This window comes from Globicephala melas, chromosome 7 (genome assembly GCF_963455315.2).
Source record: "Globicephala melas chromosome 7, mGloMel1.2, whole genome shotgun sequence".
Taxonomy (NCBI): domain Eukaryota; kingdom Metazoa; phylum Chordata; class Mammalia; order Artiodactyla; family Delphinidae; genus Globicephala; species Globicephala melas.
Window position 1 is genome coordinate 78,448,422 of NC_083320.1, and position 27,469 is coordinate 78,475,890.

A 27,469-nucleotide genomic window follows, 5' to 3' on the forward strand; every position below is an offset into this window, starting at 1 on the left:
TAAGTGGCACCAAACTCACCAGCCCCTGCAAGTGGGGCATAACATTTCTTCTTTTCCTGTGAGTGTTAAATGTCAAACCCTCCAGACCGAAAAGGAATATTGTCTGATACCCTGCCTGTCCACCAAACTACGTTTTCAAGAGTGTTCTTACTTTATTTCAGATCCTTCTGATGAAATGTTTTCCCAAACCAGAGATAAATATTTATTGGCTATTTGTATCAACAGAATATGTACAAGGCAGATCTCCAGTGGCTGAGAGGCATCGGCTGGGTTCCCATTGGCTCTTTGGATGTGGAACAATGCAAAAGGGCAACTGAAATTTTGAGTGATAAAATCTATCGCCAGCCTCCAGACAAATTCAGGTTTACCAGCGTGACTGATTCTCTGGAACAAGTGTTGGCCAAGAACAACGCCATCACTATGAACAAGGTGAGACTTCAGAGTTCAGAGAACCAAGGTAGGACTCCTAAAGCTAAACCAAAGGAAAAGAAGCATGATCAGGAGAAGAAAGAAATAGAGCAGTGAGCAACAAAAGATATCTGTCTGTTATCTATCTATATCTATCCATATCTGTCTACCTAACGTCTATGTCATTTATATTTTAACATTTACTTCAGTAGTTATTTCGTAGTTCTGATAAAATGGTACATTTTTATGGAAAATCATCTCTGCGTAAAAGATATTCTAAATTTCCTTCTGTTAACATACAACTCAGAGTATAAGAAGGCACTCATACATATCTGTTCTACTGTGAACTGGTTACTTTACTTGAAGATATGTGTAAAATACATAATGTGTATAAAATATGTAACCTTTTGTTATTTCTCTTTATAAAGTTCTTATGGCCTTGAAGTTCCGATTAACAATACACTGAAGTTTTTTCCTGATGACATTTTATATTTTCCTTGCTAGCGTTTATACACGGAAGCCTGGGACAAAGACAAGACCCAGATCCACATCGCACCAGATACACCAGAAATTACGCAGGCAAGAGTGAACAAAATCAACTACAGTCAGGTGGGAGCAGATGCTAATTCTATGACATTTGCATGGTGTTTCATATTTCAGTTAATCCATTCCATGGTGATGTAATACTAAATGACAACTTTGTAAAGAATGTCTTTTCTTGCTCCGTGTGAATACCAACTCTTTCATTTCTCACTTACCTACACATCAGTCTTCAAGTAACACATATTATCATTTCGGAAGTGCAAGTGATAAGAATGAATGATTTAAGCAGTAACCAGAAGATTAATTAGACCTTCCTCTTTTATTAATATAAGAAATTAGCAATAGACCAAAATACATTTATCTTCTCCTTATGCTACATAGCTGTGCTAAATGTATTTGCCACATATGACTGATTTTTCCTAAATTGTACTTTAGGGTCAAAATTTAAGATTTTTAATGTAAAGGATTTAAGACAAGGATTAAAATCAAAGTACAGGGCTTCCCTGGTGGCGCAGTGGTTGAGAGTCCGCCTGCCGATGCAGGGGACACGGGTTCGTGCCCCGGTCTGGGAAGATCCCACATGCCGCGGAGCGGCTGGGCCCGTGAGCCATGGCCGCTGAGCCTGCGCATCCAGAGCCTGTGCTCCGCAACGGGAGAGGCCACAACAGTGAGACCCGCGTACCGCAAAAAAAAAAAAAAAAAAAAAAACCCCACAGGACTATCAAATAACACTGAGAGACAGAGACAGAGAGGATCTGTCAATATATAAATATATTAGCAAGCCCATTTTCTGTTCACTTTCTGTGAGCATAGAGCCATGTGCCCCCATATCCGAATCACAGATGTTTAGGCTGAGAGGTCAGTCTCCTCTAGTGCAGGAGTCCCCGCCCAATAGGTCGTCATCCTGCCTTCGCTTAAGTGTTCTCAGTGACGAGGTGCTTATAAATCTCATAAATCAACCTATTTGTTCTGGAAAGTTCCTTTAGAAGATGCTTTTCATGTATTGGGTCAATGGTTTCTCTCTGTAGACCCACATAATCCTCTAAGACCATGCAGAACCAAACTGTGCCAACTCCATAGGCACTGTGTGCCTGCGCTGCCACTTCACCCCAGGTTCTCTTTATAATCCAAGCATCCCAAGCTCCTGGGCATTCCTCACATGACACCCCTGCTGGAATGTGACTCTCAGAACCAAACAAAATCCTGCGAGTGAGGAATGACTAGTGTAGGGTACAGCCGACATTGCATTTCCTCTTCTGGACATTTATCCTCCATTTCTGCACTCTGTGCCTTGGGGCTCCTTGGGGCTATGTCAGTGCTGGTGTGCGTGGGACTTGGGCTCAACCAAAACCCTAAGACAACTTACATGGGCTTAAACTAGGTTTCCTCTATCTTGTATTTATACATTTGGCAACTTAAATCTCAGTTCAAATATTGACATTTATCTCTCTGCATGTTTTTCTTAGAATGAGCCTATTGGTTTAAGCCTGTGGAGATTTTTGTGACTCTAAGATTCTGTCAGATGATGTATTAGTTATTTCTTCCAGCTTTGTGCTACCAGCGAGGAAAATATTGTTTCTTTGACAGCATAAATCAACAGCATGTTACTCTTCTGCAGAATATAACTGAGAGAATTTAGATTGACCAGCCACCACCTTAAGTCATTTTATTTTTCAGGGGTGCAAACTATAATTTTAATGCTTATATAACTAGCTCTTAATTGTCACCCCAAACTAAAATTGTCAAGTCCCACTCTGAAATCAAAATTAAGTGAATTTTCAGCTAAACCTGCACTATAGGTCCCATAGTGTTACAGGAAAGCGTGTGCTATATGAGCAGATATTTTGAGAGACAAAGGGTCCCTGTAACTAGCCACTCAGCATTTCTGGAAGTGTCAACTCTGTCTTTGCTGCAAAAGCTCAGAGATGTTGTATGTTGCCCCTGGTTTGAAGAGGCCCAGGAAGAATGCCTGAACCGATTGCCTAACCCGCCTGGTCTGCTTTCTCTGACTATTCTCTGTCAGTTTAGTTCATTTCTATTGTGTTTCTTTCTCATTTAGGATAGGAAGATACAATGCAAATTTGATGATGTCACTCTTCCTCAAAGATTGTTGTTGGTTTCCCTTTTCCTATAGAATTAAGGATAAAGTTATCTTAGCACCAGGCCTTCATAGCCCGACTCCCGATTCTTTTCAGTTCTGTCCTGCCACTTCCTCTGGCACTGCCCGCCCCTGCCCCCCCGCCACCGCCGCTTGACGCTCCTGCACTTTCACTGCCCCATACTTTGATTCATGGAAGTTCCTCTGCCCTTGACCACCATCTCAGTCTATTGAAACCATATTTATCACTCAGGGTCCAATGCCAAGGTCATGCCCTCTGAGGAAACTTCCTGATTTTCAATTCAGAATAAATTGCTCCTTCCTAGAGCTCGTTCTTTTTTTTTTTTTTTTTTAAACATTCAGTCTTTTTTTAAAAAATATTTACTTATTTATGTATCTATTTGGTTGCGTGGGGTCTTAGTTGTGACAGGTGGGCTCTCCAGCCGTGGCCCGTGGGCTCCTTAGTTGCGGCAGCCAGGCTCCCTAGCTGCGGCCCCAGGGCTCCTTAGTTGCAGCTTTCTGGCTTCTTAGTAACAGCATGCAGGCTCCCCAGCTGTGGCATGCAAACTCTTAGTTGCGCCATGCATGTGGGATCTAGTTCCCTGGCCCCCTGCATTGGGACCGTGGAGTCTTGTCCACTGCGGCACTAGGGAAGTCCCGTGGAGCTCATTCTTAATAATATGGTTAAAGCACCTTTCGTGGTCTGACTTTTTGGCAGCTTGTTCCGCAGGTTATCAGTCTTTCCATCAGTTCTCCCAGAAACCCTGAAGATGGGAGAGGCCTCATATTCATCTTTGTTTCCCAAGTACCAAGCACAGTCATGGCACAGAGTCAGTGCAGAATAAATGTGGATCAAATGAGTGTCCCTTCTGTCCACATTTTGCCACCTTAGGCCCATGAGTTTCAGCTTAATTTTTCCAGTTCTTTCCAAAACTGATTCATTGTTATAACTAAAAGCTTTAAAACCATGAATAATATCTGTATATGTTTAATGTAACATAAGTTTTAAAATAAAAAAAACAAAGGTGCCATATTCCATATAGGTATCATGTTTAAGTCTCAACTTCAGCCAAAACCGCAGAAAGCTTAGAACTCTCAAAAGTGACATTATTACAGGCACCTACCCGTGTAGAACTTGGTGAATTATTTTAGTCGTCTGTCATTTTTGGATATGAATGTCAACCTGTAACTGATTTTGTTTTTTGCCCAAATTTAGAGTCTGTATAAACTCGCCAACGAAGAAGCAAAGAAGAAAGGCTACGACTTGCGAAGTGATGCCATACCGATTGTGGCAGCCAAGGCCTCCAGGGACATCATCAGTGATGTGAGTTGTCAGTTTTACTTCTAGTATGTGGTCAGTCTGAAGTGACATTTTCACTGAACTAAATCTTCTAAAAGAACTTTCCTGGCCCTTTGGAAGTATATCCTGATGTATTTGTGTAGGGTTTTTCAAAAACCTAGTTTTGAGGGAAATGAAAAATTTGATGTTTACAGAAAAGTTTTATAGCCACTAAGTCACAGTATCTTCAGTGAAAGCGGATCCACCAAGAACAGAGAAAGATCCATTCATGTGGAATTTGTTAGAGTGTAGCTGCAGGCTTGGAGATGCTTATATAAAAATTGTCACAGTGCTTATAGAAAGTGTGACTCATAAACTTAAGTTCTCCAAGTGAGAATCAGGGCCTAGCTTTATATAGCATTTTAATATACAATATTCAAAAAATGCATATGACACTTGCCATTACAATTCACCCTTGTAAAATCATGAAAAGAAGGCAGTTGATCAGTGCCAGACTAGCCCAAACTTGCACCCTTAACACTAGCTCCTGGCTTGTGGCTTGTGACTCCCAGAATAAAACCATCATCCCTTCCTGGTACCTCAGGGAATTCTTGAGGAACAGACCACTGCTCTAAAAATGAAGACCCACTATTTGGGAATATGGTAATATGCTGCCCTTTATTTTGGAAGATCATATTAGTGACTCACTTTAGTTTACGTATGTTGTACCTTTCCTACAAATGGATATATGCCAATAATAATATATAACAAAATAATAATAACCAAGAAGTGTTGAGAAATCTGTGCTAAGAATGTTATATGCATTATGTCACTTATTTTTCATAATTACCCTAGGATGTAAGATTGTGATTATCCCTGTTTTATGGGTTGCTTAAGCAACTTGTCTAAAATCAAACTCTTAGTAGGTGATGGAGTTGAAACTCCAAGCAACCTCATTCCTTCCCACTGTACTATATTGCCTCTGCTGACTCGTTTATACTTTCTCACTCAGTTATCTTTGAGACTAGAAGCATGTATTTTGGATAATTGGCTCGGATTCCAGGACAACGTCTTTGGACATGGAATAATAACAACACTGTTGGTCCATGAGAGATGAGAACCCATGACTTTATTAGGAGCATGCTCTAAGCAACTGGGCTGCTAGGTCAGCTTCCCTAGTATAACCAGTTTCCAAAATGATGCCCCGATTTGCCACCACCACTGAATGCCTGAATCCATTATGAAACAGGAAATTCTCTTCTGTTGCTACTGCAAGTAGTCCTTGACCTTGACTTCATCCTCAAAGGAGCCAGACACTCATTTTACTACTTATTAAACACATCTTGTCACCAAGTGCATCTCTTTTCTGATGTACTTTTAGTGCCTAACCCATTTCTCCAAGTCCCTTGGTCCACATGGCCTCTCCACTGTGTGCATTTGCTGCCCCTGGAACTATTCCTTGTTACCAGGCCATAGGTGATTTGGGGTATACACTACAATTATATGAATTCCATCTATTTTATTACCTCTATAAGCTTCTAGGGGAAAGGTAGGATATTGCCTTGAGTTAGTGCTTATTAGCAAAAGTCAACGTACAACAGCGATATAAGCAAGATGATTTTGTACAGGCTTGTGACCTCTACGGGCTTAAAATAAAAATCTAATTTGTGCATTTTCATCTCAGTACAAATACAAAGATGGTTACCGCAAGCAGCTTGGCCATCACATTGGAGCCCGGGACATCAAAGATGACCCGAAGATGATGTGGTCCATGCATGTGGCCAAGATCCAGAGTGACAGGGAGTACAAGAAGGACTTTGAGAAGTGGAAGACCAAGTTCAGCAGCCCAGTGGACATGCTGGGGGTGGTGCAGGCCAAGAAGTGCCAGACCTTGGTCAGTGACGCGGACTACAAGAACTACCTGCACCAGTGGACCTGCCTGCCCGACCAGAACGACGTCATGCACGCTCGGCAGGCCTATGACCTCCAGAGCGATGTGAGTACCACGTCCGTAACAGGGCTGTGTGCGGAAATAACTTGAAGCATATGAACGTTATCCTTTGTAAACAATCCACTGGCCTACTCAAGCTAGGATTTCTTGGTCATCGAATGAGATTTGAATCAGAGTATAGTTTTATTGCTTTACTGTGGATACATTACTAGGCTTTATAAGGAAGTGAAGTTTACCAACTGGACCTGGCCTTATAAAAATAAGACTGGAATTAAGCAGTGTTAGAGTTCAGGGTCCAACACAGGAAGACGTTTTATTTTATTCTTTTAAGGGGGAAAGAAATAACACATTTTTATTTTTAAAAATTACTCAGAAATTTATTTTTAGCTTCCTTGCAAAACAAATGAGGTTATCATTAGCAGAATACTGCTACAACACTAATCGTTACTCTTACGAAATAAAAGAAGTCACTGTGTCTGGAAGCTGTTGGGTCATTCCATTGACTCTTTGGCCTCTCAGCACAGCTCTCTTTGTGGAGAGGTCATGTGGTAATGACAGAACCGGTACCTATTAGAAACAGAGGCAGCGTCTCAAATCTGGGTGTGACAAGCACATTTCCTGCAGCATATATTTTATAGACATTTAAAGGAATTATTAAGCATTAGAGGACTTTGGAGAATAACATGAATTAACCATAATTATACATTAAATGGCTGTTCCTAGAAATTGTACAGCCTACCTGTGGAAACTCCCACATTTGTTCTGTAGCTTTCCACAACATGCAGAACCCTGTGTTTTGCAAAGAAAGGCTTTGCCTGCATCTGAAAGGTAGTTAAAAACGGTTAATGTCACCCATAGAATGACAGCATTGACAGACTGCTTGCCTCTGTCTATTTGTCAAGTGCCTTTTTGAGATCACCTCCTTCTCACGGTGACATGGTCTTAATAATGTGGGAAGCATTCGAAAGTTAAGAAGCACTCCAGAGGTGTTAAATGTTATTGTTTTCATTCTTGCTGTTGTTATTTAAGGGGCAATAACTAGTCAGCATAAGGCGGTTCCAATAGGCTTTTAGTCTAGACAGTAAAATAGCTGTCTGTATGCTGTACTTAACTGCCGTTACAGGTAAAATCCTTCAAATGATCTGGGCAAAGGTCCAATGCCACCGTTGTGAAGTAGTTATGAATGCCTAATAAGTACACAAAAGTCTTTAGCAGAAAAAATGACTTAAAGTGTTAAATAAAGATATGGAAAGACAATTCTGGAAAGGAGTTTGTGCTTCGCAGCCTGAGGATTTGGTGGGGAAGAGACGGGTTCTGGACCAATAAAGATGGTCATTTATTGTCCTGAATCTTGGACAGTGTTGAAGTAGTCAAAGGTCTGCCTCAGGGCTTCAGAGGTTCTATGTCATTATTATATTTTAACTTCTCTTTTTTGTTGTGAAACCAAGAGCTTTACAGATATTTTGAAATATAAGAAAAAATACACAGAAAGCAGTAAGAATCCAACATAATCCAACCACTGAAAAAGCCCACTTCTGCTCATGTAATTTATATACAGATTGTTTTATGTGCTATTTTTTCGTTATTGTTACATTAATGACATTTCTACCAATCATTGATATTCTTTAAAATGTGGCTTTTAATGGCTGCAGAGTGTTTCATTTGACTGGACCTAATATTTATTTACTGACAGCCTGTAGGTCGACATATGTGTGGTTTCTCTCACTTTGGGTTGGCATTCTTTTCCTGTGTACACGAGCAGTGAACATCCACTGAACTGGCTGACAGAAGATATTCATTTGGATTCCTCCTGTCCTAACAACCTGAAATATTCTATCATTTTTTGGTTACATTTTTGGCTCGTTTTTGAACATACTTCCTCTGTTAGTCTGCCTAACACAGGGAGCCAGTTTTCTACGAAACCAACAAGAGCAACAACCAGAATTGTAACTTTACTATCGATTCTATTTGCACGTTGACCCTAAATCTTTCAGTCTTACTGAAGAGTTCCTGCCTTTTTCCTCCTCACAGAACGTTTACAAGTCTGATCTCCAGTGGTTGAGGGGCATTGGCTGGGTCCCCATTGGGTCTGTGGATGTGGTCAAATGCAAGAGAGCTGCAGAGATACTGAGTGACAACATCTACCGCCAGAGTCCAGACAAGCTGAAGTTTACCAGTGTGGCTGATTCTCTGGAACAGGTGCTGGCCAAGAACAATGCCATCAACATGAACAAGGTGAGCCCCAGCTGCCTCAAGCTTCTTCAAGACGCCAAAAGAGGTTTTTAGACTTTAGTGACTAGTGGAGTTAAAATTATCCATGCAGGTGTGGGGTCACGTTTACCTCCTAAATGATGTACTTGAAATCCTCTAAGTACTTTCTATTATCCCTAGTTGTAACCCTGGTAACTATCATTAAGACAAACCTCCAGCTGAATACCTTAAATCCTAGTGTGGTTAATTTTCCTAATTAGATCAGTAACATTCCTGCTTTAATTGGCTTTTTGTAATTCCTATTTCAAATGGTTTTCTTTTTTTTTTCAAATGGTTTTCTATCAACATATTCTTTGATAGCACTTATACACAGAGGCCTGGGACAAAGACAAGACTCAAGTTCATATAATGCCTGATACCCCGGAGATCACGTTGGCGAGGCAGAACAAGCTCAACTACAGTGCGGTAGGGGCAAAATCCTGGGGGACCACGCTTGTTTTGTTGTTATTGTTGTTGTTATTGTTTGTCTTCTACACTTTTGTGGATATTCTCGGACCTCAGCTATCATGGTACGTGCAGCTCTGCGATATGAACACTCAGGCCATCCAACCTTTCATCTGTGGGTTGAATATCATACGCTATAGGATTCCAGGGGCAAACTGAAGTCACATTATCTTTTCCATTTATGGTCTTTACCAGTGTGGGTCAGTGGAACTGAGGAGTATTTTTGGCATTTCCAAGGCGTAGGATAACCAGATATAATACTAGCTCATTATTTATATGAAACCATTATTTGTTATTTATCTGAAATTCAAGTTCAGCTGGGCATGCTATCTTTTTATTTGCTAAATCTGGCAACCCTACCAAGGGGACCTCTAATAATATGCACCTCTTTCCCACCTGGATCCTGAATAAAATTGAGAAGTAAAACAAAGGAGTGGAACTAGAAGTCAAAATCTCACATCTCTTACTACTAAAGTTAGGTTCAAGTACACATTTGTATGAGAGCCAAACAAACCTGCTAAGTGAACCCCAGAATTAGGTTCCCCATCCAGGCACAGGCCACACTGGAGCAGGACAATCAGCTCTACCTCCCTCAGGGGAGAGTCCTGCTTCGCACAGAGAAGCAGAGGAGGGCACTGGGCATGTTCCTAGAGGGAGGAGGTCAGAGCTGAGCTGGGCATGCCCTGCTATCCCAACCCTACCAATTAGATACATCAGGAAATCACTGCACCTCTCCAGGGTAAAGAGAGTAAAGGGGCAGAGATGAAATAATCGAGCTCCTTTTATAGAAAGAGAACCTCAGGCATGGGGAAAAAGTGCTCTCCATTAACAATACTGATTACTATTTTTTTTAAGTAAAATGCAGTTTTATAGGTGAATGTTTTACTAATATGATCCAGCCAAAAATTAGAATCATAAAGTTGTGATTATAGTCAAGTTAACTATGTTTTAAATTGTACTTTAATTTTTTTCTCATTTGTTTTTTTAAACATCATAAGATATTACATGATTTTCAAAAATGTTTAAGTGATAAAGAACTAGGTAAAAGTATATAAATATATATTTTATATACAAATGAATAATATTAAACACATTGTTCTGCAAGTTTTTCATTTAGAAATACGTATAGATTGATGCTTTGCCTATCAATCTATATTACATTAACATTAACATAGATTATATTAACATTAATATTATATTATGTTGATATGCATAATGTATCATATAATCTACATATTATATATATTAATCTATAATGATATAAATAATAGATTATCAATTTATGTTAATGCTCATTGATATATTTCATTTGTTTCTAATGCTACATAGTTTTTTTTGGTAAAATATAATTTATTTACTTCCCAATATTGCTAGAAAGTTAGATTGTTTCTGGAACCTATCCTTTTTTAAATTTTGTGATATGTCACCTGTTAGACTCCAAATTGTTGCTATCAAAACTTTGCTTTAAGTCTGACTTTGCTTCTGTAGGCTCTGTATAAACTCGCCAATGAAGAAGCAAAGAAGAAAGGCTATGACTTGCGAAGCGATGCCATCCCGATCGTGGCAGCCAAGGCCTCCAGGGACATCATCAGTGATGTGAGTACCAACACTCCACATATGTACATGGCTGGATGGGGGTGGGGCAGAATCAGTATTACAACAGCAAGATACATCCTGGTGCCAGTTAAAGCACATTTACTGTGCTTTAAATGAAATATTTTTCATTTCAAAAGAGCTTTAATAATTTAACTCCAAAAGATTTTAATATTCAGGTCCCATATGCAGAGGGGGTATCCTAAACTTCAGTTAAAAAATGGAATTTGAATCTACATTTGTTTATATCTGTAACTATAAGGCATTCATCTGCATATTTTGAGCACATAGAAATAAGAAAATGACAGAAGAGTTGGGGAAAAAGCTTGGGTACGTGTATTGGTTCAGCATAAGAAAAAGATCTGGTACAGCCAGGTTCAGGAAAATTCACCCTTCCCCAAACCTGCTCTGGATTCTTGCCAACCCTTTCTTTGAAAAATTGACTTAAGTGCTTCCTTTGAGTTCTTTTTAAATGAAAAAAGAAAAAAAAGTTTTATAACAACCAAAACCAACAATATAGCCTGATTTCTCTTTCCGCTGTCTCCGAAAGAAGTTCCTTTGGTAGAGAATTCAGACTTCAGTAAATATATGCTAGAATTTGTGTAATTTTATTGCCTGAAGTGGAGAGAAGCTAATCCAGAGTCAGCTCTTACCATCGCCAACAACAAAACACTTTCTTGTAGTTATATAATCCGTTTTTTCTCCTCACGGAATCCCAACAGACCTCACCCAAATTTGGTGTCCAGTAGGGCCGATATACAGGATGGAAATGCAAGCCAGTCTATTTCAGGAGTCCTGTGAAAGTTAGCAGAGCCAGATTTGGGAGAGGCGGGATGGGCAGGGGAGTGAAAAGTTTCCTCTGAACTCAGGAGTTGTTCTAAAAATCATGTGTAAAACTTCTGGGTTAATGATTTCACTGGCCCCAAAAAGATTAAAAAAATGGCAGTTTACAACTCCAACTGATTTTCTGAAAAGTGCTGCTGCCTTTATTTCCAGAGACTTAGTGTCTGCAAAGCATAGAACTATGAAGTTTGGCCTGCTCCCCTTTAGAGTATTGCTGTGAAGTCTCATCAGAGTTTAGGATGAGGAGATAAGTTGATATTCAGATGATTTATTTCTCTGCAAGAATTACCAATTTTAAAATAATGAAGTTTTATATTAATAAGACTTTTAGCCCTTTTCATTCATTTTTATTTTTAAAATGACTACTGTTATTTCAGTATAAATACAAAGATGGTTACCGCAAGCAGCTTGGCCACCACATTGGAGCCCGGGACATCAAAGATGACCCGAAGATGATGTGGTCCATGCATGTGGCCAAGATCCAGAGTGACCGGGAATACAAGAAGGACTTTGAGAAGTGGAAGACCAAGTTCAGCAGCCCAGTGGACATGCTGGGGGTGGTGCAGGCCAAGAAGTGCCAGACCTTGGTCAGTGACGCGGACTACAAGAACTACCTGCACCAGTGGACCTGCCTGCCCGACCAGAACGACGTCATGCACGCTCGGCAGGCCTATGACCTCCAGAGCGACGTGAGTACTGAGACTCCTTAAACACCACTGTTGACCATGCTCATGACGATAATACATAGTAATATGCAGATAATGGCCTAGGATTAGGTAAAGCCCTCAGGAAAAAAATAACGTTTTTTCCTCTCCACCTTTAATTTACTGTGCCTTACTTTTCTTTTAGAGAGAACATAATACCATGAACTATATCCAATTGGGCTTCATATTTTAAAAGATATAGACATGAAGTTTGCCTATCCACTTTTTCCAGTCCTTTTCATTCATTTTTGAAATCAGGAGTCCTAACAGCTTCAGTAATTCTTGCTTTTGTGTTTGGTCTCACCAGAACATTTATAAATCAGATCTCCAGTGGATGAGAGGCATTGGCTGGGTCCCCATTGGGTCTGTGGATGTGGTCAAGTGCAAGAGAGCTGCAGAGATACTGAGTGACAACATCTACCGCCAGAGTCCAGACAAGCTGAAGTTTACCAGTGTGGCTGATTCTCTGGAACAGGTGCTGGCCAAGAACAACGCCATCAACATGAACAAGGTGAGCCCCCAATGTGGGGGAAAATAAAACAGGGCTGTATGTCCTTGAGAATATCTGTTACTAATTAAGTTAGTCCTTTTGTTTGTTTTATCTAGTTGCCATCCTGTGTATGGTGATTTGATTGAGTTCTGTATTGGGATTCCCCAAGTATATGTGGGAATTTCTGCTTTGACATCTCTTGTGAAATAGAGTTAGGAGTAGGACAGCTGTTTGGTGTTTAAATTGTTTTAAGTCTATAACAGTTATACATGTTTGGTATCAAGGTTCCTTTCTCGTTGGGTACTTATCTAAGTAAGTATAGAACAAACAAGTCAGGTGCAAATCTTCATAACCTTTATCAAAAAGAAATCTAGAGATGGCATATCCAGGTAAATTTGCAGTTAATAAACAGACAAACAGACGAAATCATGGGAAGAATTTGTTGATACAGCCTCAGTACATATGGACGTGTATACATGCTTGGAAAATACTTGCTTTTAATTTAATTGGAGTGGAGGTGATCTTGTAATGAAACACACACACATTTTCTTTTCATATCTTAGTCTACACTTACATTTAGTGACAATAATATCTTGTAACATCAAAGAGATTGAAGAATGTTGATATACAGCAGACAGCCCAGATAGTCAGAAGGCTGGCTTTCAACTTTGTCATGATCTCTAAGTTGGAAACCTCTGTTTACAGCAAACATTGTTGTTCTAATTCATTAACCTTTTTATCCTTCACAGCGCTTATACACAGAAGCCTGGGACAAAGACAAGACCCAAATCCACATGATGCCTGATACACCTGAAATTATGTTGGCGAGACAAAATAAAATAAATTATAGTGGGGTAAGACCATTTGTTTTGACCTGGCCACGTTATTTTGCTGATGTAGTAGAAAGGTCAGAATTATGGATTTAATTCTCATGTTGACCAATTATTTATTTATTTTTGCCATAACCTACCCTGAATATATGTATCATTATATTCAAGAATAGTTACAGAAAAAATTAACACAACATTGTAAATCAACTATACTTCAATTAAAAAAATACATAGGGAAATGGATAAATACAAAAATATCTCCATGTCAGGAGCGGGGTGAAACTCTCAAAGTCAACTATTAATGATAGAATCATATTGTAATTTTAATTAAAAAATAATTATTGCTATTTATCAGATTAGTACTTACTTCAAAATTTGTTCTATGAGTTTTTCTTTAGTTACCTCATCTGTAAAATGAGATAAAAATGTCTATCGAAGAATTTTTGTGGTGGCTCAATGGGGTAGTGTATATAATATGCCCAGTGTAGAGCCTGGCATACAGTAGCTGCTTAATAAACTTTAATTTCTTCCCTTTACGCTCAAGTCACCATGAAGATTAGATTTATTTAATATGCTCAAAATAACTTCAGTTTATTTACAAGAACAGAAATAAAAATTCTTAAATTCATCCATCTCAAAATTGCCTGAGGACAATTAAAAAAACATTTTTTTTTTACATACTATCTCCAGCCCCACTAAACTTGCCATCACAAATCTTTGCAGAATAGAAGTACTGCCGCAGAAAAAGCTTCTTGCCCAATTGTTCTTGCCAAAGTCAAGACTTATCTGGTTCATTCAAGATGAATATTGATTTCTTACATGTTGTTTTGTGTCTTCATTAAACAAAAAAAAGGCAGACTTCCCTTTAGTTTGAGAACATTGGAAATTTTAAATACTCATTTTCAAGACTTGACCATATTATTATTTTACCCATTAATTACTTTTGCCTATCATAATGTAGCCCTAAAGAAGAGGCATGACAAGTGAAATGAAGAGGAGACAATTTCCTTTTGTCTAGCGTTATAAAACAGACCCAAGGACAAGCCTGATCACGAGGATTTGATTGACCTTGGCTTCAGTCATTTTTGAATGAACGATTTTTCTCTTGGCCACAGGGCTTCTCTGTTGGACTATCTTTTCCCAGACATTCTGCCTCACCCCAGGCAGATGAAGTTAGTTTCTATCCCAAAGGGATAATGCTTTTAAGCCTCTCCCTTTTGATAAAATTAAGTCAGATGAGGTAGGGTATTTTCTTTTCAGACTGCTGAGAGGAAATTGGGCTATTTTTTTAATTTCTAAAATTTTCATCTGGATTTATTTCTTTAAAATTGCATGATTATGTTAATTCTCTAAAGACTGTCTCCTGAAGATTAGATTTCAAAACGGCCCACCTGAATTTCTTCTCAACCCGTTACGAATGGTACCTTCATTCCGTACTTAGCTCAGTAAAGTTTAACAAAACAAAGTAACTATATCTTATTTTTTTTCTCTTAAACTCTCATCTACCTTTTCTAGTTCTCTTGGATAAATAACGTACCAAACATTCTTTAAAACGTAGCCTTGATGATAATAAAAGTGTTTTCTTTGAAGCCGTGCATCTTTTTCTAATGTTGAAAGAATGAAAAAATTTTGTTTGGCCTGAAGCCGGAAGATGATTCAAGCACATTTTTTCCCACTTATACGTAAGGATAAACTTGAGAATTTATTCTTCAAAGGAAAAATATAAAGTATAAGAGTATTTGACTCTAGTTATAAAATGAATATTTCTAGAAAATTTTTTTAAATTAATTAATTTATTTGTGGCTGCATTGGGTCTTCATTTCTGTGCTCAGGCTTTCTCTAGTTGCAGTGAGCAGGGGCTATTCTTTGTTGCAGCGTGAGGGCTTCTTATTGCAGTGGCTTGTTGCAGAGCACAGGCTCTAGGCATGAGGGCTTCCATAGTTGTGGCACATGGACTCAGTAGTTGTGGCTCGCAGGCTCTAGAGCGTAGGCTCAGTAGTTGTGGCACACAGGGCTTATTTGCTCCGCAGCATGTGGGATCTTCCTGGACCAGGGCTCAAACCTGTGTCCCCTGCATTGGCAGGCGGATTCTTAACCACTGAACCGCCAGGGAAGTCCCTAGAAATTTTTAAGAAGAACAAATGCCCTTGGGACTTTATCTCAAATACATTAAATTTATTCTTATTTACTTTAGCTTTACCTTGTAAAATCTCAACATGAAAAAAATGTGAATTGTCACACGTTAATAATCTACATTAAAAACATTTAAGGACATCCTTCTCAGACTCTAAGTTCATTTAAAAATTATTAATAACAAAGCACTAAATTCTTGTAATGGTTCACAAGCAAAAAAGACTGAATACTACTGGTATAGATGATTTGTTTAATGCCATGGTTTTCAAGCTGTGTTCCCATGGAATACCTGTGTTCCACCTTCTGTGTGCATCTGTCCTGCCACAGAAACTGAACAGTGGGTATGTCCCAATTCATAAAGAAATTATTATAATTTCATCAATTTTGTCCTTTTGTCTCATAAATATCTGGTATCTGCTATCCCTCTGTCTGCTAGCAATTTCTGGCAATCGACAAAATGAATAGAGAGCAAATCAATATTAACAAAGATGTTCAGAAACAATGGATTATCCTCCGTTTAGCACTGTTTGAATACAGGTACATGCTCATGATGGTAGTGTTGTTGTTATATAATCATATTCTCTGCTAGTAAAATTGGTCCTAATTCAAATTTGCAGTTAAATAAAGTCATTTCTTGGTTATTTCATGAAAAGAATAAGTGCTGAGCCATCCAAGCACATTTCAGAGTTAATGACTTAATGTGTAAAATCTAGAAGGATTTATCCAAGGAAAAGTTGTGTTAGACCTGCTGAAAGTAAAATTTCAAGTTAAATAAATAGCTTGTATATGTAGGAAGTAAAAGGAAGAAAGAGACTTTTTTTTTAAATTTATTTAAGGCTAAACATACTAGTGTTCTGCATCCAAAAGTAGTCTTCCTTTGACAGAAATACATTTTTGGCGTGAAAGTGAGCACTGTATCTAAAAGCTACTACTTCTTCCTTCAGAACCTCTATCGCCAGGCCATGGAAGAAGCCAAGAAAGAAGGCTGTGACTTAAGAAGTGACGCCATTCCCATCGTAGCTGCCAAGGCCTCCCGGGATATTGCCAGTGATGTAAGAGTTGATCACATCCTTACGTTTGTTACCAACAGGCCAGCCACCTGCATAGGGAATCACACTCTTGGGACACAGCTGGAAGTCTCTGTAGTCATCATCCATCTTAACTGCCTTCATTGCACAGGCAGATAAATTGAGGCTTTGAGACAGTAGGTAACCTGCCCAAGATTACAAGTTTCATAGAGACACACTGGGATATGGTTCCTTTGTTGCTCATCTTTTGGTCTTTGCTTAGTAAGACTGAGTGCCTTGGTCAAAGTTAAATGGACATATGTTGAGCTACTCATGAAACCTCATGAGCTCTCCTCAGGCTACACTCAAGGCAAAGATGCCAATAAAGAAGCAAGCTTAATTGAGTTCCCCATGACTTGAGGAAGGACATAGGATAGCAAAAAAGTTAAACGTCTCTGCTATGGGGCCCACAAAAATCAACATTCCTTTACCCTAAAAATTAATACATCAGGTTCCTGGACAACTTAAATATTAAGAGTAAATATTAAGAGTAGCAAAATTGTCCATTTTGATAGGTTTTTCTTTTAAGTCATAATAAAAATACATAACAAAATTCACTATCTTTACCATTTTCAGTATATAGTCTAGTATAATTAAGTATATTTACGCTATTGTACAACAGACATCCAGAACTTTTTCATCTTGCAAAACTGAAACGCTATGCTCATTATCAACAAAAATTATCCATTTTAAAACTACTTCCAGTTTATTTGTGCAGAGGACAAATTATTTCTCAGAATGCCTTAAAAAAAAGAAAATTAATGAGCCATGTAAACAATTCCCTCCAATATGTTCTCACTTGGGTCCACTCACATGACCAACTTCTGAGAAACTGCTTGTCACTGTAATTGAGCTCATTCAGTGTTCAGTTTTTGTTTTCGTTTTTGGTTTTGGTTTTGGTTTTTTTTGCGGTACGCGGGCCTCTCACTGTCGCGGACTCTCCCGCCGCGGAGCACAGGCTCCGGACGCGCAGGCCCAGCAGCCATGGCCCACGGGCCCAGCCACTCCGCGGCATGTGGGATCCTCCCGGACCAGGGCACGAACCCGTGTCCCCTGCATCAGCAGGCGGACTCTCAACCACTGCGCCACCAGGGAAGCCCAGTGTTCACTTTTTAATCACTTTTTTTGTGATTAAAACACCTAATTTTCTAGCATAATATAAAGGAATCAATGTGGAGTTATTCTCTATAGAGGTGTGGAAATGAGTACCGTATCTTCTTTTTTGGGTGAAAGCATGCCCCAGTGTGTAGCATCACAGCATCATGTTTGATGAAATTCCCCTGATGTCCTGAGGATTTCATAGAAAAGCATCACCACAGAGAGAGCAACTGGGACCAGCCCTTGCCACTTCCTCCTCATTTACTGGGTTCTTTTCTTTCAGTACAAATACAAAGAAACTTATCGTAAGCAGTTGGGTCACCATATTGGTGCCCGGATGATACATGATGACCCCAAGATGATGTGGTCCCTCCACATTGCCAAAATGCAGAGTGACCGTGAGTACAAGAAAGATTTTGAAAAATATAAGACCAGGTTCAGCAGCCCAGTGGACACGCTTGGTATCGTTTTGGCCAAGAAATGTCAGACCTTGGTCAGTGATGTGGACTATAAACATCCTCTGCATGAGTGGACCTGCCTGCCCGACCAGAATGATGTCATCCATGCTCGGAAAGCTTATGACCTCCAGAGTGATGTGAGTACCCCCAATGCTGCTTCTGCATACTAGTGTTAACAATAATAATAATAACAACAGCAACAATAATACTAGTGCAATAATAATAATACAGTTAGCATGCCCTATTGAGAGTAAAATAAAATAATTAGGATATATCTCATATTATTATCTCTAGAACACCACATTACACACTTCATATTTTGTGATTTTGAAGATGAAAATAAAGGCAAGAGTTTTTTTTAAATCTCCCATCATAAAAAAAAAAGTGTAGGTATGGTGATCATTTCGCAATATACACACATACTGAATCATGATATTGTACACCTGAAACTAGTATATGTCAATTATATCTCAATTAAAAATGCAAATCAAGAGCGTGATTTGTAAAACTTAACATTACTATGTGTTGAAACTCACAACTAGAGTTGAATTTCACCTCCTTTCCCTTTAAAAAAAAAAAAAGGCAAAAGTTTTTGTGACTGCAACACTTACACAGCATTGGTCTAAGTATGCAGTCTTTTGGGGAGCTATTAGAACACATTTTCCAAAGCTAAAGAAACTCTGCTCTTGTGTAAAAAGTCTTGTAATGCCCTCAAGGGCAGGACTGTGTTTTTACTTTTCAAAAAAGATCTTTCATCATTCCTAGTACAATCCTCTGTGCCAAAAAATGCTTAGGAAAAAAATGTACTCAGGATTCAATAATGCTTCTGAATGAGTGATTGTGATGGCAGCTTTACCTGTTCATCAGTGCTTTTGTGTTTCTCTAGTATGATCCATTTTGTGACTGTGAATCTGAACAATTAATTAATAAAAGTGTTTCTTGTTGGTTGATTTGAAGAATTTGTATAAGTCAGACCTTGAATGGATGAAAGGCATTGGCTGGGTTCCAATTGGCTCCGTGGAAATAGTTAAAGCCAAGAGGGCCGGAGAGATACTGAGTGATAACATCTACCGCCAGCGTCCAGACACACTGAAATTTACCAGCATAACTGACTCCCTGGAGCAGGTGCTGGCCAAGAACAACGCTATAAACATGAGTAAGGTGAGTCTTCACTCCTCACCATTGGGTATAGGAATTTACCATAGAATGAAGTAAAAATTCTGACATGTTACTACATTTTAAAGATTCCTATAGGATTTACAATACCTTTTAAAATGATTTTCCCATTATAACACCATAGTTACTTAGTAATACTTCAGAATAGTAAACTGATGTTAAAAATACCATGTGCTGTAATTATTTCACAATTATAGATATTAAATTCTGCAACTCAATTATACTTTTCAGAACTGTTAAAAAATTTTAATAAGAAACAGTAAAAACTCTGAGTCAATGAAAAAGTGAGCTAAATACTCTTGGAAATAGTAATTTATCTACATGAAAGGTAGGAATTTATGCAACTTTAGTAATTTTATTTCTACTTTGTACAGAAGAGAGGTGACTGGCACATAATCAAAAGAAAAACTGTCTGTGAACTCCAAAATAATTTTTCTCATTTTTTTTTCATAGCACTTATATACTGAAGCCTGGGACAATGACAAGAAAACAATCCATGTCATGCCTGATACACCAGAAATCATGCTAGCCAAACTCAACCGAATAAACTACAGTAATGTGAGTAAACTACTGATCATACCATGAAGAGAAAGGCAAAAATGAACTATTGTAATAATATCCTTAGTGAAACCTTTTGACTAATTTATTGTACATTCTCCAGAACAACACTGTCAATAAAAGAGATAGTTCTCCCTTGATTCAAGAGATAGTTTTCCCTTGATTCAATTTTGGTCTCTGTGGTAGGTCCACAAAGTAGACTAGCCTTTTATGAAGATGATACCAGAGAATGAAATGATTTTGGGGAAGTATCCCAATAGGGAATATACTCTTAAAGCCTTCCCCTACAGGTCAGTGTGCTTATCAAGTCATTATTTTATTCAGCAACTATTTAGCAGGCAGTCACTAGGTTAAAACAGTGAGTTACCGTACTGTGTATTCTTTTGCCACTTCATTGTGTTCTGGTTACCATTTAATGTTATTTGCAAGCATTTTCCTAGCCATCTCCTTCAGGACCAACATTTTCATCAGAGTGAAGATTCTGAAACCCTAGTCTACACAGATCAATCAAGGTCTGTGATGATAATCCATGGTAGAATGGGAGAAAATAAGGACAACGCATTGAGTTGTTCACAAATCCAAATATATTCAATTTAAAAATACTGTATTTATTCCTTCTCCTTCTTTGGCATGAAAATGGCCTTCCTTTTATATTAAGATCATGACAATAAATAGCTGGGTTTTTGTTTTTTACAGTTTTGTTTGCTTGGCAAAACAAAATTTTAGCAACCTGATGCTGATTTCCCCAAAAAACTTTTTAGATCTACTAATCAATAAAACATCAAAGTTTAAACCATGTGCCTTAAAATCCTTGAGCACCTATGAAAGTTTTCTACAAACTCATACTAATACTTAATTCTGTGTAGTTTAAATGAGGACAGAGAAAGCTTAGTAATAAATAGTTTCATTTTTTATGAAAGGAGTAACAATTGATCAATTCTTTTTTCTGCAGAAACTTTATAAACTTGCTTTGGAAGAGTCAAAGAAGGAAGGCTATGACTTGCGCGTGGATGCCATTCCAATCCAAGCAGCCAAGGCATCAAGAAATATTGCTAGTGATGTAAGTTGATGTTTTTGGAAGAGGCATTTCTTACTCAAAGATGTTAACAAATGGCAGCTTTTACAGCTTTTCTTGCCAGAAATTTAGCCTGCAAGTCTCAATTTCCTTTAACGACTCCCCCATGTACAAAGTGGCAAGTGAAAACAAAAGATACTATATCCAGTATACCTGCTAATCTGTCAAAGATGGAGTTATGTTCTTTAAAAATAAGTGTCTTATGAACACTAAAAATGGGCTCATATTTTATTTTTTTATTTTTTTTTAATTTTTTTTTTTTTTGCGGTACGTGGGCCTCTCACTGTTGTGGCCTCTCCCGTTGCGGAGCACAGGCTCCGGACGCAGGCTCAGCGGCCATGGCTCACGGGCCCAGCTGCTCTGCGGCATGTGGGATCCTCCCGGACCGGGGCACAAACCCGTGTCCCCTGCATCGGCAGGCGGACTCTCAACCACTGCGCCACCAGGGAAGCCCTGGGCTCATATTTTTGAGCCTCAGAAGTTGAGCAGCTGATAACCGAGACGTTTGTAAAAAACATTGTTGTTAAAGACGTTGGTAGCACATGTAAATCAGCCAACATAAATGTGAACTCTTTCCTACTACTTCTATCCGTTTACTCTGGCATTAAGGGAAGATGTTAATTATGCATACATTTTAGAGTTTTGTTTAATCCTTTGTTGACCTTTAGTGAAGTTCTCCTACCAAGATGCCCATAACTGGACACAAGAACAAGTTGAGAAGTAAGCAAAGCTTTTACTCAGCACCCACTTTCCTCTCCTCTCTAGTCCTTCCTGGGTCATGAGAAACATCTCCTGAGGGTGTCCAGTACCCTCATTCTGTACCAGGGCTCCTTAAGACCCAAATCCAGACTTTCCTTCTTCTGGAAGTGTCCCAGACCTTAGACATATGCTTCATTCCTTCCATTATAAAAACTTTTTCTGGCTGTTAACCTAGAGAAGCCCACACTGTGACCATCTCATGGTAAAATGGACCATAAAGTATTATTCTTGAATTTTAAAAGTAGATAGAGTGTTAACCCAAGGTATTACTCTCTCATGGTTGAAAGTTCAATGACGTTGACAGGCAAATAAGGGAGGTATTTCCTGGTGAAACTTTCTAAATGTAGCCTGTATCCTTGACCACGGAATTCACTATAAATTCTGATTACAAGGGAAATATTCATCATATCAAAACATTTTTAGAAAAAACAGTCATGTCTTTAAATTAAGTAGATGCTCTTTTAAATTGTACAAGATGTTTTATCTTTACTTGTTAAGCAAATGTAAACTAGGCAGTAGAGTTTAGTGGAAGGGGAAAATATTAGGAGTCAGAAGCTCTCCATTCTAGTCTCAGCCCTGCTACCTGCTTATGATGTGACCTTGAACAAATCACTTAACTCCTGGAGGCTTCAGGTTTCTATTTTATAAAATGGAGTTGATAATATTAAACTTTCTCCCTAACACTAGTGGTGGGGAAAATCAAAAGAAATAATGTGTCTATGAAACTATGAAATGTGATATAAATAAGATGTCCTTATCATGAGACTTATATCTCTATTCTTTTTTCAGTACAAGTACAAGGAAGGCTACCGCAAACAGCTTGGCCACCACATTGGGGTCCAAAATGTTAAGGATGACACCAAGATGATGTGGTTCATCCACATGGCCAAGATCCAGAGTGACCGGCAGTACAAGAAGGACTTTGAGAAGTGGAAGACCAAGTTCAGTAGCCCAGTGGACATGCTGGGAGTGGTGCTGGCCAAGAAGTCCCAGATCCTTGTAAGCGACGTAGACTACAAGAAACCCCTTCATGAATGGACCTGTCTGCCTGATCAGAATGACATCATTCAGGCTCGGAAGGCCTATGACCTTCAGAGTGATGTAAGTGGGTTTAATATTCTTTAGCAAGGTCTCAAGAAGGGGTTCTAACTTTTTTGCTGTGGAATCTTTTGCCAGTCTGGTGAAACCTATGGATAACTTCTCAGGACAGCGTCATGAGATGCATAAAATTACATACACACACACACTGGTTTCAAAAGAAACCGATTACATCGAAATATGGTTATCAAAATATTATACTAAGCAAGGGGAGGGATAAATTAGGAGTTTGGAACTAACAGATACACACTACTGTACATAAAATAGATAAACAGCAAGGACCTACTGTATAGCACAGGGAACTATATTCATATCTTGTAATAACCTATAATGGAAAAGAATCTGAAAAAGAATATATATATATATATAACTGAATTATATATAACTGAATCACTGCTGTATACCTGAAACTAACACAATATTGTAAATCAACTATACTTCAATAAAAAATAATAAAAAATTAAAAATAAATAAAATTAGATTATCAGGAGAAAAAAATTAAACTAAATACGTGACACTTTTTTATTGAAGTGTAGTTGATGTACAATATTATGTCACAGGTGCACAATATAGTGATTCACAATTTTTAAAGGTTATACTCCACGTATAGTTATTATAAAATATTGGCTTTATTCCCTGCATTGTACAATATACCCTTGTAGCTAATTTTATACATAATCGTTTGTACCTCTTAATCCCCTCCTCCTATCTTTCCCCTCCCCGCTTCCCTCTCCCCACTGGTAACCACTAGTTCTCTGTATCTGGGAGTCTCCTCCTTTTTTGTTATATTCACTAGTTTATTGTTTTTTTAGATTCCACATGTAAGTAATATCATACAGTATTTGTCTTTCCCTGTCTGTCTTATTTCAGTTAGCATAATACCTCCAAGTCCATCCCTATTGTTGCAAATGGCAAAATTTCATTCTTTTTTATGGCTGAGTAGTATTCTGTTATGTATATATATAAACGTCTTCTTTATCCATTCATCTCTCGATGGACACTTAGGTTGCTTCTATATATCTTGGCAATTATAATAATACTGATATGAATATTGGGGTACATGTATCTTTTCACATTTGTGTTTTGGGTTTTTTCAGATGTATACCCAGAAGTGGAATTACTGAGTCATATGGTACTCCTATTTTTAGGTTTTTTGTTTGTTTAATTTTATTTTTTTTTATACAACAGGTTCTTATTAGTCATCCATTTTATACACATCAGTGGGTACATGTCAATCCCAATCGCCCAATTCATCACCCCCCACCCCCCACCACTTTCTCCCATTGGTGTCCATACGTTTGTTCTCTACATCTGTGTCTCAATTTCTGCCCTGCAAACCAGTTCATCTGTACCATTTTTCTAGGTTCCACATATATGCGTTAATATACGATATTTGTTTTTCTCTTTCTGACTTACTTCACTCTGTATGACAGTCTCTAGATCCATCCACGTCTCAACAAATGACCCAATTTCGTTCCTTTTTATGGCTGAGTAATATTCCATTGTATATATGTACCACATCTTCTTTATCCATTCGTTTGTCGATGGGCATTTAGGTTGCTTCCATGACCTGGCTATTGTAAATAGTGCTGCAATGAACATTGGGGTGCATGTGTCTTTTTGAATTATGGTTTTCTCAGTGTATATGCCCAGTAATGGGATTCCTGGGTCATATGGTAGTTCTATTTTTAGTTTTTTAAGGAACCTCCATACTGTTCTCCATAGTGGCTGTATCAATTTACATTCCCACCAACAGTGCAAGAGGGTTCCCTTTTCTCCACACTCTCTCCAGCATTTGTTGTTTGTAGATTTTCTGATGACGCCCATTCTAACTGGTGTGAGGTGGTACCTCATTGTACTTTTGATTTGCATTTCTCTAATAATTAGTGATGTTGAGCAGCTTTTCATGTGCTTCTTGGCCATCTGTATGTCTTCTTTGGAGAAATGTCTATTTAGGTCTGCCCATTTTTGTATGGAGACACAAAAGAACCCAAATAGCCAAAGCAGTCTTGCGGGAAAAAAATGGAGCTGGAGGAATCAGACTCCCTGACTTCAGACTATACTACAAAGCTACAGTAATCAACACAATATGGTACTGGCACAAAAACAGAAACATAGATCAATGGAACAAGATAGAAAGCCCAGAGATAAACCCACGCACCTATGGTCAACTAATCTATGACAAAGGAGGCAAGGATATACAATGGAGAAAAGACAGTCTCTTCAATAAGTGGTGCTGGGAAAACTGGACAGCTACATGTAAAAGAATGAAATTAGAACACTCCCTAACACCATACACAAAAATAAACTCAAAATGGATTAGAGACCTAAATGTAAGACCAGACACTATAAAACTCTTAGTGGGAAACATAGGAAGAACACTCTTTGACATAAATCATAGCAAGATCCTTTTTGATCCACCTCCTAGAGTAATGGAAATAAAAACAAAAATAAACAAATGGGACCTAATGAAACTTCAAAGCTTTTGCACAGCAAGGGAAACCATAAACAAGATGAGAAGACAACCCTCAGAATGGGAGAAAGCATTTGCAAACGAATCAATGGACAAAGGATTAATCTCCAAAATATATAAACAGCTCATGCAGCTCAATATTAAAAAAAACAAACAACCCAATATATTTTTAGTTTTTTGAGAAACCTTCATACTGTTTTCCACAGTGGCTGCACCAATTTACATTCCCCCCAACAGTGTGGTAATATATATGCTTTTTATTAACACATTAAATAAAAAGATCTAGCAGTGGGTGTAAAACTAGCTTAATTTCAAAGAAGTGATGAACATAAATATGCAAGATGTCTGCAACAACTGTAATAAAATATGAAAATATTTATGACTTCTATTGCTGATAAAATTCCATGTAGTGTTAATACTACCATAATCTGTTGCCTATAGTTATAGCTAAAAGAAATGCTATGTTTCAGTTAGAGGTTAATGAAAATAAAGATGTTTTTTTCTATCTAAGTTCATTGATGCCAGGTTAAGAAATCCTGATTTAATGCAACCGGATTTTCCAAATGAATTTATTGCATTATCATTTTTCTGACTACTTAACTTATAGAAAATATCTATTATAGCTTGTGGAAGGAAATATAAGAATGAGTTATATATATCAAGACAATTTTTCTAAGAAGCTGAAAACAGTGTCTCCCTAGAAATATGTTAAGTATTTTTGTTGTCAGCCAGTAGATTGTCCTTGGGACTCAAATACTACCTTACTGGTATAGTAGCTCCTTGTTTTTTTATCAGGCTCTGACAAGTAGTCACTTTTGGAAGAATGATAAAAGTGGTGGCATTGTAAAAAAGAGTTTCCCAAAAAGCCATAAAAACAAAAAGAATTGTTACTCTTACTTTTGAGAAAAATTCTCCTTCAGCCAATTTATTTAAGTTCAAAGAAGAAACATGAAAGCAGGATAAAATATCGTTTTTTTTTTACTTGAACTACAACACAAGAAGAGGGACTGAGGATAAGTAAGAGTAAAAATGTATATACTCTTTGGCTTAGAAACATGAGTATAGAATCATCTGAAAAAAGATCCCTTTTTGTTGTCCCGAGAAAACACGTGGATTTAGCATGTGGAAGTGTTCATCCTTTCTTTTGGTGCACAATGGCTGTGAAGGCCCCTGCCCAAAGAGATAGGAACAAACTATACTCTAACAGAGAATTATTCCCATACAAAGAGGTATAGGCAATCAAATCAGAGAATAAACACTTTGTATCGGGAGGCAGGCAGGAATTTCCTTAAAATGGTTTTTCATTGATGAAATCACATATTATTAGAGATTTCATAGGTCTTTAAAACAGCAAACATTGACTACCTTCAGGGACAAAGTGCTGGACTAGCCATTCTACACCAAAGTAAGGCAGTCCTGTGTCTTCCCCGAAATTTACACAAGATGCAGAATTATACACCATCTGTATACACCATGCTAAATCAAGATTAGACATCAGGCTGTGGAGGTAATTTCTGCACATATTTGACATTGTTTCATTTTCAGGCTATTTACAAGGCTGATCTTGAGTGGCTGAGAGGCATTGGGTGGGTGCCCATTGGCTCTGTGGAGGTCGAGAATGTGAAGAGAGCCGGAGAAATCCTGAGTGACAGGAAGTACCGCCAGCCTGCAGACCAGCTCAAGTTCACATGCATTACAGACACCCCAGAGATTGTCCTGGCAAAGAATAATGCCCTGACCATGAGCAAGGTGAGTCTCCAGCTTTTGCCAGTTGCCGGTGTCATACCTTCCACAGACTGGGTTTATAAAGTGAGAAATGTCCTAGAGGATTTCCAGAGAAAGGAGAGGTGATGGGCCTAATTCTCATGCAGGCCTTCAACAGAGCATGTGCTTGAATCCTAGTTGGACCTGCATGCTTCTCTCAACCCTGTGTCCCCTCATTCTCTGGGTGGGTGAGGAAGTACAGCCTAGGACAATTTCTCTGCAGTAAGGCATACACTCTTCTGAGCAGTGACCCAGAGACATCCACAAATGCACTACTTTTCTCTACACATTCTGCTTGGCACAGCAGACTCAAGGCATCAGCATCTCTTTATCCATCCTGTAAAAAAAATATACAG

At 38.4% G+C, this 27,469-nt stretch overlaps 1 protein-coding gene and 1 long non-coding RNA gene across 5 annotated transcripts in view; one reads left to right on the forward strand and one right to left on the reverse strand.

The window, feature by feature from the left end:
* Positions 1 to 27,469, forward strand: part of NEB (nebulin) — a 225,010-nt gene that overhangs the window by 103,881 nt on the left and 93,660 nt on the right. Inside the window, exons 61-77 of the mRNA XM_060302454.1 lie at positions 226 to 429; positions 913 to 1,017; positions 4,266 to 4,373; positions 6,013 to 6,324; positions 8,311 to 8,514; positions 8,851 to 8,955; positions 10,483 to 10,590; positions 11,808 to 12,119; positions 12,442 to 12,645; positions 13,374 to 13,478; positions 16,532 to 16,639; positions 18,036 to 18,347; positions 19,168 to 19,371; positions 19,840 to 19,944; positions 20,897 to 21,004; positions 22,568 to 22,879; positions 26,895 to 27,098. Coding sequence (XP_060158437.1) covers positions 226 to 429; positions 913 to 1,017; positions 4,266 to 4,373; positions 6,013 to 6,324; positions 8,311 to 8,514; positions 8,851 to 8,955; positions 10,483 to 10,590; positions 11,808 to 12,119; positions 12,442 to 12,645; positions 13,374 to 13,478; positions 16,532 to 16,639; positions 18,036 to 18,347; positions 19,168 to 19,371; positions 19,840 to 19,944; positions 20,897 to 21,004; positions 22,568 to 22,879; positions 26,895 to 27,098 — 3,120 coding nt within the window. The remainder of the gene's footprint in view (positions 1 to 225; positions 430 to 912; positions 1,018 to 4,265; positions 4,374 to 6,012; positions 6,325 to 8,310; positions 8,515 to 8,850; positions 8,956 to 10,482; positions 10,591 to 11,807; positions 12,120 to 12,441; positions 12,646 to 13,373; positions 13,479 to 16,531; positions 16,640 to 18,035; positions 18,348 to 19,167; positions 19,372 to 19,839; positions 19,945 to 20,896; positions 21,005 to 22,567; positions 22,880 to 26,894; positions 27,099 to 27,469) is intronic.
* The window catches only part of LOC132597618 (uncharacterized), an 81,156-nt gene continuing 77,794 nt past the window's right edge, over positions 24,108 to 27,469 (reverse strand). For all 4 annotated transcript variants that reach the window (XR_009564634.2, XR_009564633.2, XR_009564632.2 and 1 more), the window contains one exon: positions 24,108 to 27,450. This is a non-coding gene — a long non-coding RNA (uncharacterized lncRNA). The remainder of the gene's footprint in view (positions 27,451 to 27,469) is intronic.